Consider the following 12,231-nt stretch of genomic DNA (forward strand, 5'->3'; position numbering starts at 1 on the left):
AAGGTTCGTCACCTTCTTGACAAACGCTCACAATTTAACCCAATCCTGAACCAGTTTCACCTTATCTGTAAGCTCTGTTTACCTTTAAGATTTTCCGACCGTTAAATAAATTTCCGTACTTCTGCTGTTCCATTTGGTTCGATTTCTAACACTCCGTTTTCCTCTTAAACTATATAAACCTATTCCTTATTCACCATGGATATTACAAGTGTAATTATTTTCAATCTTCCGTTTCACATTTCATTGTCTCTAAACCGCGAATAATCTACATATAGTACATAAGAATATTGTCCAAAGCCGTGGTCTGGAATCGGCAGTTCCAGGTCTAGTGTCAGGCTCTAAAAAGGTTGTTACGAACTCTCGGAGAATTTCTTGATTAACTGAGCCACTGTCGACTTCTAAAAAAAGGGGCTCTATCCCACGAAAGGAGAGAGTTTACAAACACCCGTAACCATAAAGTCAAAGACGAAGGGAAGAAGATAAAGAACAAATAATTGGTATCTGTTTTCTGGGTAGAAGTGCCGTGTAGTCAGGACGATCGGCTTGGTGATGGAGGCGGCAAGGACCTCTGAAACGTTGGTAAACTTCTACCAGACGGCACTTAACCCAGAAGACAGGTGTCTTCGGATTCACCGCCGTGAAAACATCAAACCATAAAAGATAATTTCTTGAGCATATGAATATCTACGTACTGACATGTGTTTTATTTTGATGCAATAAATATATCAATTTGTAGATTTTCAACACCCCTGGAATATCACGCGTGAGAATATCATCTATTTTCTAATTACGATATGTTAAACAGGACTTCCCGCTGTGCTGGGTTTCACTGGAATGACTTCTAATTTTTGTTTCGACCTGTCCTGTGCTGGACAAAGCAACAGATTTTCAGCCTGTCTTGATAAGCATCTTGTTTCATTACGTCTGAAAGTGACAGAGACGGACTGGTTTGAGTTGCGGGAAGCATTCTGCATTATGCTTACCCGCCCTTTTGTTCACTGTTTGCATTCCGCGGTGAAGAACGAGCTCGGTGCTTGTCCAGCCATGATATTCTGTCGAGTTGGCTAATGTTGCCCATGTGCTAAGCACCAAACACGCGGAGCATGTGGAGGTAAATCGCCGCGAATTCCTCACCCCGGAGGCGCGTGGTTAGACACATCTTATTCTCCGAGAAAGAGACACGGGCCATGTCTTTAATCAAACACTTGTCGTCCAGTTGCCGAGCTATCCTGCCATGATATTCTTATAAAATTTTGTATCAAAGTTGTTTCCTTTCCTCCTTTTTCCAAATGTAGTGTAGCGTAGTATTTTGAATATGTCAAGGCCGCTGCCTTGCATATCCTTTTATGCCCGCAATCCACAGTTGTCTTCTCATTCGGTTATATACAGCATACGAAGTTCAGAAAGCATTGTTAAATAAGCATTGACAGGTCATTAAACGGTATGTGGTTATTTTGTTATTCGGGAAATGTCTTCCTGTAATGAAAGTTGAAGGTTTATTTATTATTATCGTCAGAAAAGTCGGCCCAGTCCACTTCGTTTCTCATACTCACAAACGATTTCCACAATGAGGCATAACCTAGTTCTGAGCTGCTTTATCCCAGTTCAAGATGGTTGTCTTTTCGGGTGTAACAACCGTGTAGTACGGTTGGTAGTGACCGACGTTTTAGATTAACTTACCGCCTCTATCTCAATCTGTATCAAACTACACGGTGTTGCATCCCGTAAGACAGCCATGTTATTCTGCCGTGGAATTCTGATAGAGCTGGACAATGTCCCTGTATCTGAGTACAAAACACTGAAGACACACCTTTGAAGCAAGAAGTCAGGGAAATGCTGGTTCTGGTGCAAACAGGAAATGGAGAATCTCAGATTAGTACCAGAAGGTACTCCGGGTCTTCGTTTGTCCGTGTCTGCCTTTCGATGTGTAATGTACTTGCGCTGTTGCAGGATGTTTGGAATCTCGGGAGCGTGCTCGGCTTGCGGGCAGACAATCCCCGCGAGCGAATTCGTGATGAGGGCCGGCATCGCCCCCGGAGGTGGGCCCCAGCAGCAGACACAGCAGCCCGGCGGTCACCAAGTGTTCCACCTCAAGTGTTTCACGTGTTCCAAGTGCGGGGCACAGCTCGTGCCCGGCGACCGCTACTGCCTGCTGGCGGGCAGCCTCATCTGCGAGCAGGACTGGCACAAGCTGGTGAAGGGGTCCGGCGTTGCGGGCGGCGCAGCCACCAACGCTGGCACTGGTGTACGCAAGGGCAAGGTCGGCCGACCGAGGCGGAGCAGGGACTAGACGGGTGAGTGCTCGCTCTAATCTGTGTCACCGTACTGTGTTCTGGTTGCAACCTCAGACAGATGCTCTTACGATGGCCGTGTGGTATTAGCTGTAGGCTATTCGTGATGTTGGCGTTCGGACCGGACTTGGAGGTCCGCGCCATCTGGCTAAAATCGGAGGAAACCGGTACGTTATTTCATGCACAGATGCCATCTGGCAATTATGTGCCATTTGAAGGGATGTGTGCAAAACTTGGCGAAATAACCGGCAAGCTGTCACATGAAACGGTACGCGTGCGTGTAAATTGTACGTAAACTTTGTCAGTTACGCGTCTCATCGTACACGTCCATTTGTAAATGTCTGTCCAGTCGGCTCTAGCTCGTACAAATGTGTATCTGGCAGGGCATCAAACCGCTGATATTCGTTTCATGCTGCTGAGTGACGTGAATTACGAGTCCAGTAAATGACATTCATAATATTCGGTGTGTCTGAAGTATTGACAACACACAACCGATCCTACTACATGTTCTTGGAAAAGAAGAGTTGAAAATTACACTCATTTGTGTTACGCTGGAATGTGACGCCTAGTCATGCAAGTTGTTACTAACGTTTTGGAGAATCTTATCGATTCCATTCTCAGGGTGATTACTATATCCCGTCACAATTCAGAACACCACATCTTCACTGAACAACGCAGCTGGGTGGTTAGCACTCCTGTGGGCCCCGGGCTCAAATCTCGGCACAAATATCGGCTATCCAGACTGAGTTTCTTGTGGTTTTCGTCAATTCCTCCAGGAAAATTCCATGATAGTACCTAAATTTAGGCCACGTCTGCTTCATGCCATATCCTGTGTATTTATTATTCATAAATATATCATTCAGCACTGATTAGTCTAGTAGCTGACTGCGTAATTAAATAAACCGTAAATAAATAAATTCTAGAACCTCGAATCTCAGAAAGTTATGACCCAATTAGTTGTAGGCCTGTTTACTGTGTATTTGACAAATGCTCTGCGTTTTGGCATGCGCCGAAGTTTGGCTTAATCTTCATATAAATTAGCGGTTGAACTGGACCGATATAAAACAAAAGTGAATTCGACACTGAGTTTCTTGCGGACTCTCATGCACACACAGTCTCTCCATATTTGGAGCAAATACCGCATTATACCCTGCAGAGCAAGGTCGGCCACGTCTAGAAGACAATCATATGGTGGAATAAAATTCACTGCTTGATTTCGTCACGAGCACCCAAATAGACCCGTAAAATGGCGAAGATCCAAAGTAACTCGACTATAAATGAGCATGGCCGTTAATTGCCGCCAATTAATTTATTTCTATCAACAACTGTTGCGTAACTTATACTTCTAGATGGTCCAATTACTGTCACCGGGGAGATAAATCACGTTTTCTTAGAACGTTGTCGTATTATATGAACAAGTTTGCGGTGTATCTCACAGCGTGACTGCCTCGTATTTTAAGATCCATGGGACAGATAGGCGTGCCGACTTTATGGACCAATCCTCCTTGTTAGATGAAAGTTTAAATGTCTATAAAAAGTGAACAGAACTTACACGCTCTGGTTTCCAGACTGATGGCACAATATGATAACATAACCATCTTGATTTCATTATTTAATAATATGACGTCTGTTCCCTTGTATTTATATAACAGAGTGAAGAAATAACTTGCCGAAACGTCACACATAATTTATATTTAAGTATTTTAGATTGCCCGAAGAAGATTTTTATTGATGAAGACGAACATTACGCAATGGGCGTACAATTTCCTTTCATCTCAAGACAGACTGAACGACCCTCCGAAACGTTGTTTATGTTTCTGATGCAGGCAGAAAACTGGAACTGCAAAGTGATTAATAATTTGTAAAAATTAAGTTGGTCGAAACGTCCTCTCTTCTTCTCTATCTTCCAAGAGATTGTATCACCTAGTAATTCTCACCTTTTACGTCGGAATTCTTCTGTCTGGCCATTTGTAAAGTTGTTATGAGAAAGCGTGGCTTTTCGGTACCTGTTCTATGAGACGTCACTTATAACCCTCCTCCGCCAGTATAATTCGAAGGCAGAAAGAGCTGAACTTTGCACAGCACAAAGTTTGATATGGCGGTATGCAGCTGAAACAGAGTTGTGTTGTTTATCCTTCCTGTAATTGGCTGTTGTCAGCCTCGTTAGTTGCCGCGCCAACCTCAGCGTTATAAGGAGGGACGTTAATCCATCCACCTTAGCACTTGGTAACGAACTGGCCGTATGTAACAAAGAAGACTTCGCTTTATTTACTTGTGCTGCTTAAAAAGCGGACGGTAAATAGGATGGCTCGAAAGAGATGGGTATATGACCTTGAATAACGAGCAGGTAAGGATTTGGAAGGAATGTTCGTGGCCTGGCAGTTATTTGTGGAGGCAGAAAAGCTGCGAGAAGTTTCAGTCTGAACAACGTGTTATCCAGCCGAGATTCGAACGGTGTTTTTTGAGAATAAAGGTGTATTAGTTATGCTTTACCACTACGTCATCCTGTTTCGTGTAACCCACATGAAATTGCTTTGAAATTCTGAGGTGATGTCTTACAATAACGCGCAGAAGTTTGCGCGAGCTAGACTCGAACCTAGATTCGTTTGCTAGGAAAATTTCGCGTTAGTTCAAGAAAGAGTCGTGTTCCCTCCTCTGCTGTCCGTTCAGTAAATGAGTGGGACGTTAAACTAAACGAGGAAAGAGCCTATTAGCCACACAGTAAATCAGTCAACACAGACGTAATGGAGTCCTATTAGTGTGGAACACCTGCCAAGTTTTGAACTCGGTACACTTCGTCACAACGTAATTGGCTGTTGGAGGCCGTGATGCACGTGACTGCAATACATGTTTAATTCCCAGTCCTCGACACGATGCAGAACCCTGCATTTCGTTTCATCCCTTGGGCGGGCCTGCGAACCGTAGGGTAAGTGGTTCTGGTTTGTTTGCTGGTGTATGCAGTCGGGAGACTGTAATTGTATCGAATGTGAGATTCAAATTCAGATGAACATTTCATTTAGGTGAAGTCCCCGGTGCGTAACTAAGCACAACGTCGTGATGACGTATTGGGGAGTGGAGGTGTATATCTACGCATTCCTCATCTCGGCTTAGAGAGAGGTGGGTGGTTAACTTTACGCATCGGCCACTTTACCCCCGTGGAAAGAACCCTCTTACCCATTGGATAGGAGGCTCTACGAGTCCCAGGGCCAATATGGATGTTATGTTTTGCTTGAGGACACTGTCATACCGCTCACTGCGTGGCGTCGAATGATAGAATAACGAGTAATTAATTGGAAACAATCATGGGCTAATTTAAAGTACTCTCCCATCATTTACCTGCAGGGACCGAAGAAAAACAGCAAAGACTTCGTTAGAGAAGCCGGTTTCCGGGCCAATCAGCAGAAAGAAATATCAGAACAGTCCACAAATAGATTTTGTTGAATGATAAAACACCTTGCCGTATATTGATGGATGATATTGAAACGTGTCGTTATAGGGTGTGAGGGTGTTGACTAGATAAATCTCACTCCGGTTAGGATCTGGTGGTGCACTGTTGTGAACATCATAATAAGCCTTCGAGTTACATAAGCGATGAATATCATGTCCAGCTAAACAAACGACTATCGGCTTGTCAAGGACTCGGCCTCATGGAGTAACCTAAGGTAAAAAGTTCTGTCCTTCCTATAAGAACGAATCAGATTTTCAGAACAGGGCGAGGGAGCTGGGTGTATGTGTCAAAAATGTTTCATTCTAGCTATGACCACGTTAAATTGTTCACGTTAATATGATTATACGGCTAGTAAATGAATTATTTTCCTGCGAAATAAGTGGCAGTTGGTCGTCCGTGACGAATTCATTGCCGCAACAAAGTTGATCATCAAATTAAAACGAATGAAAAGTACAGTAAAATATATCCGCTATGTTGAGCTCTACAGGAAATACCAACTATCAGTAATTACTGATAAATATTAATTATATAAATAATTACTTTGTCGCCTGACGACCGCCTTACTGAAGCTTTATAACCAGTGTCAAAATACATATCAGGTGTTCAAAAATGTCTATTGCTAGTTATGAATGGAACATCGCGGCCTGGTGGTTCTGCTTCATATATGAGAGATCCCAGATCAAATCTGGGCCCGCGGGCCGGCTACTACGACTGACGTATCTCGTGGTTTTCCTCTGTCCTCTAAGTAAATGCCGGAAAAGTACCTGAAATTGGACCGTGACCGTTTCCTTCTATATCCTTTCTAATTTATTATCTATTAATTAATTGTCCTATCATTCGACGTTCTAGTCAGAGGTAGTGACCGCATCGTTAAATAAGCCACAAACGAAGAAACTAAATACTAATTTTGGCACTTATTATTATTATTTATTATTGACTGCAAATGGGTTTATACCCGGTGGCAGTGTCCTACAATAACATACAAAACAATGAGACAGAACAGAACAATGAGATACATCAACACAATGAGACAGAACAAAACAATAAACAAAAGGACACAACAAAAACAATAAGACACAATAAACAATGAGATACATCAACACAGAGACAGAACAAAACAATAAACAAAAGGACACAACAAAAACAATATGACACCCAAACAATGGGATACATCAACACAATGAGACACAACAAAACAATAAACAAAGGACACAACAAAAACAATAAGACACAATAAACAATGAGATACATCAACACAGAGACAGAACAAAACAATAAACAAAAGGACACAACAAAAACAATATGACACACAAACAATGGGATACATCAACACTATGAGACACAACAAAACAATAAACAAAGGACACAACAAAAACCATAAGACACAACATACAATGAGATACATCAACACAGAGACAGAACAAAACAATAAAAAAGGACACAACAAAAACAACACATCCCACTCAAAATCAACCAACTTATAAATTACAAAACCATCCAACCTCAAGTACTTAACTTAAAAAAAAGAACTTAATACCACCTAGACATAAGACAATAACTGTAATGTATTACAAACGTCATGAACTGATGCACTCACACAACAATACAATGAGACACAACAATACAACATACCACACTCAAAATAAAACATCTGACACAATAAAAAAAACACACATCCACTAATTAATCACAATACTTAAGAGTGGAATATAAAGTCCGCTCTCAGTACATGAAAATTTTATCCCAAAGAACTACAGCCCTTCATCACTTGGAGACTAAGACACTTCACTTCACTTATCACCATTTATTCCCAACTTAATAACCCTTAGCTTGTAACTACTTTTCTGACCCTCTTTCTAAAGGTGCCTAATTTACAGGGGAAAGACTCTAGCACGCCTGGAGGTAATTGGTTAATTAACTTCCATTTGGTATTAGACCAGTATGTATGCCTATAATGAACTTGGATTTAAGATATATCAGTAGCCATATGTAGAGATGCAATCCACTTTTATTTCTTAAAATACGTTGCTCCAACGGGGTGTTTGGTTCTTTCAGGTTACGCTGTAATCAGTTTTCATATTAATTGAACATCGCAGCAACCACAACTTTTCGATTAACTCTTCCCGTGGTACGAATTAGATAAATCGATTCCAAACAAATCTCTTCTCATATGTTTTGTGTGGGACACAGTAAAATATACTTCCATATGCTGGTATTTACGCTACGGTTATTGTTTATAACTGTCACACGGCGGTCTGTTAATTACCGTCTAAATTTACGAGAACGAAATATCTTTGCTGAATAGAACTCAGCACGGAAATGATTACATCCTACTGTTTAGAACAGGAATCTGTAGGTAGAATAATGAAGAAGGCTGTCTTCAGATTCACCTCCGTGAAAACCTCAAATCTTGCCTCTAGAATCATTTTCTGGAAGTAACGTCAAAAATATTTAAATATTTATATTTCGGTGGAATTCCAGCACGGCTTAGCGGACGAAGTGCCCTGTCCGACTGTTCTCACTTGCGGTGACACAAAACTCTCAGAAGTGTGGATGTGCCCGTTGCCAACCTCGCTCATGTTTCACAAAGGGCCCTCGTCTGAGACTGGACCGCCTTCGGGTTAGGTTAGGCATTTTTGTCCAGATGTGACTGTTCAAGTATCACAAAGCAAACCGAACGTGATCTGCCTGGGGGAACTAGGTCACGATGCATATTTCTGTGTAGCTATGATTGTTGGCATCGGTACTCAGATATCACAAAGCAGTTGGCACTCCTGTATTAGACAAAATCACCTGTAGGCATTACATATTTTGTTATGTTGGCAGGATTGATCACATATCACAAAGCATCGGTTGGTAGTTTTGTCCGAGACGAAGGATCATTTTCCTTTGTACTGCGGGTGGGGGTATCCGTTCGATTGTGTCTCGTGCCTGTGAGTTCCGGGGGCACTCCAGCTATTAGTAAGGGGCACATAACAACACAGCAGTAACGAAAACTCCAGTCGGTTAATTATCTCTCCGCATAGAACATCAAAGCGGTTTTAGCATGAAGCAGTCGGTTGGTCGGTACGAATGTGTGTGTGTGTGTGGTTTACAATGCCCCCCGGCTACTTGGGTGGGCCATTGTACAGTCATCATCAAGATGCGATGCCGGCATGTATAAATTATTTGGCTGATTTCTTCTTATTGTCTAGTTTATGATAATTTTAAGAATGTTGATGTCTTTGGGGGTGTTTGACCCCTACACACCTCCTCTGAGAGCTATTTCACCAACGTTTCAGAGGTCCTTGCTGCCTCCATCATCAGGGTGATCTTGGCGCTACAATCCAGAAGATAACCATCTTCGTACTCGCTGCCCTGATAACATCAAATTCTTTTTGGGAACAGAAAACGTCTACTGCTTAGTAATGGTGCAGCATGTAGACGTACGACGAATTTCCGACTTGTGATTGTGTCGTAAATACATTGGGTATCTAATGGCCGATTTTGCAATGGTATTTTCTTAAAACCCGTGTTATGCACATGCCTTTCTGAAATGGAAGAATTTTCTGATTGTGTTATAAGTATGTTTTACTTTACGTATTTGTGACATCAATTAAGAAAACAATAGAATCTCATGCGTATATGGATATGCAAATTATGTTATATTAATTAACACTTAGAGTATGGGTGTGGTACCTGTGGTTGAAATGGCGCGATTGTTTTAATTAATTACATGACTTTTGAAATGGGACTGGTTCATAATTAGTCTTGTGACCTAGTAATTACAAGTGACATTATAAAATTATGTACAACAGTCACTGATTGTTCTTTTAATGGCTCATGGTTTAATAACCAAATTTAACGAACTGCCATTGAATTGACTGTCATTTGTTGTAAAGTTGACTTGCCTTCAATATAACGCATGTTTTTAAATTTGATTGATATTAAAACAGTTTATCTCATCACATATTGCATGCACTTAATAATAATCGTTTATAATACGAATTATAGCATAATACAAAGTGGGATGAATTTTACCTTATGTGTTTCTGCGAGGCATAGTCCTGATTTACTAGGATTGAATAAGCGTTTGAATGTCCGGATCAGTTATTGTGGATAAAGATTTGTTGAAATTCCATGAGAGGACCGAGTGAAAAAGTTACCCCTGATCACAGTCTGCTTGTAGTCGAAAGCGTGTTTTAGTACATCTTTTAAATGAATGATAACTTTTGGCCAAAGAAAAAAAGTATTTTCTTGTAGTTCACACAAATAACAAATATTTCAATATCTTAATCGATTTTGCTGTTGTGAAAATCTAACCATTTCAATTGCATTACTTCTCTATCGTTCTGTCAGTTGCATAATTTATATTCTTTAGCTATACATTTTCTTATCACTTTATTGGGGGAGAGGGGTTCAGAACTAGTATTGTTTATTCTAATACTTGCAGTGTGTTACTTGAATATGGATGCATTTACGGTTCAAATGTATAACGATTTATCAACAGAATATTGTGTGGACTTATCGTTTTTAAATTGTAGCCTAGAGCACTATATCCGGCTATGGTTGTAACACTGGTATTTTGCCCCCCCCCCCCCCCCCGCCCGCAACAAAAGTCCTTAGGGGCCGATTTGCTGCAAGAGGTGACGTTTAAATTTGATACGTATATACTCTAAATTCAGACACGATATGTTGCTTTACATAAACAACATGGTGTGATGACTACGGGAAAGAACTAGTTTATGGTTACTCTTCAAATTATATTCGTATTTGAAAGGAATGCAGTGAAGCACTGGAAATACCTTTTATTTTATATAAGGTTTTATGAATGTTGGTTTTGAGGTTCAAAATTTGTAGGGGGCATAGAGTGAATAGGAATACGCGGCGTTTCAAGTAAATAGGAAAGATTACTTGAGTAACCTCCACCAAAGTTACTCTACAGGTTGACAGGTGGAATGGAAGCAATACTCAACACATTCTCTCGTTTAGTAGCTACATCCTGAATATGATGGTTAGCTTCACGCTCCAGTCTTTTTACCCCCAAGGAATAGGACACTTACGAGAGGACTACGAATAGGCCTGCAGGGGCTAAAATTGTTTAAACACCGTGCCTGATAATTATCTGCTTCTTAATTGGTTTGCCCATTAAAAGTTTTTACCGTCTAATGAACCAGTTAATTGAATTAAACTCCAGACAGAACTGTGGGATGAGCTTCCGCTACGCCTAAGATATTTGTGTATACGGAGCGGAATGAATTTACCGTTAAAACAGTATCTTGTCAGGATCTTGAGGACATAAGGCTTAATTCTGTGGTCTGGATTTATCTGGGTCAGGATAGAGTCCAGTGGTGGGATTTTATGGGCACGGTAATGAACCTTCGGACCAATAAAAGGTGGGGAAACGTGTTTACCAGATGAGCAATTGTAAGCATTCCAATAAGAGCTGAGGTCTGTGGAATGACATTATGTAGTGATCTTGCACGTGACGCTGTGTGGACTTATGTGTGCGTACCGACGTTTTGGAGGAACCTATTGCTTCGCCTTCAAAGCTGAAGTACTCTTCTGCAATTTCTACTTTGCATTGTGCGGTTATGTGGTTCGAATTCTGTTCGGGATGCCTGTTTGGAAAAGCAGTTAAAACTGCTGACCGATTTCGATCAAACTAAAAACTCTATATCATAAGCCGACGCTAAATTTTGTTGAGACATTTACATTTTTATGTGTATGCCCATTTTAACGGCCACGTTGCTTTAAGACCTCTCATGTATATCTTATGAGTCCTTTGGCACTTTGAAACTTGGAAGCATGTATATGAACCATCTGTTTTGGCCTTACATTAACTCTGTATTTAGCTCACAGAGTGTATGGGTTTTATATGGTTAACGTAATGAAGAGGGATTGTTTTCTCTAAACATTATATTTTACCAGTTGACCTTTTTGACGGAGTCGCGTTGTGTTTTCTTTGAGGTACGCTCTGATAGATATTTCATCAGATTGGAAACGCTGGACTTTTATTAGGCGCATTCGTGTAGGCACCTGCCTTTTATATGAAGTTTCGTGGGGTCTGAATACATTCTTTGGTATAATATATACATTAATGATAGTCGTGTCAATCTTAGTGGCCACACGGTCGAAGGTGTCGGTCCTGAGTGCTCGTGGGTTTAATTCCCACTCGAGGCACGGATGTTAGTCCACATTTTTCTGTGCCCCGCTCTTGTGTAGGTGGAGGCGTTGCATCGGGTTTATCGCCCGGCCAAGGATTCGAACAGTTTGTACAAACGGATTTATAATTTCAGAAACTGTTTCTGATTTAGAAGAGGCCGTCTGCCGTCACCTGCCTTACTGCTGATGTCTACTCAGTTTTCAGCGCATTACACACGTCAGACCGACGCCATATGCGAATGAAATGCGACTTTTCAATGCCATTTCAGAAGGTACATTTGTTTATTCTTGTTGGCTGTTTCGGAGTACCTGGTCCCGATATGTATAATTTGGGACCACAGAATCTGA

At 41.2% G+C, this 12,231-nt stretch overlaps 1 protein-coding gene across 20 annotated transcripts in view; it reads left to right on the plus strand.

The window, feature by feature from the left end:
* LOC110833901 (uncharacterized) overlaps positions 1–12,231 on the plus strand; it is a 442,516-nt gene that overhangs the window by 263,254 nt on the left and 167,031 nt on the right. For all 20 annotated transcript variants that reach the window (XM_022072476.2, XM_022072477.2, XM_022072480.2 and 17 more), the window contains one exon: positions 1,951–2,294. In XM_022072476.2, the coding sequence (XP_021928168.1) occupies positions 1,951–2,290 (340 nt within the window). In that variant the 3' untranslated portion in view covers positions 2,291–2,294. The remainder of the gene's footprint in view (positions 1–1,950; positions 2,295–12,231) is intronic.

Source organism: Zootermopsis nevadensis, unplaced genomic scaffold, assembly GCF_977971745.1.
Source record: "Zootermopsis nevadensis isolate Lab colony 2312 unplaced genomic scaffold, Znev_1.0 Znev_ptg000022l, whole genome shotgun sequence".
NCBI classification, from domain to species: domain Eukaryota; kingdom Metazoa; phylum Arthropoda; class Insecta; order Blattodea; family Termopsidae; genus Zootermopsis; species Zootermopsis nevadensis.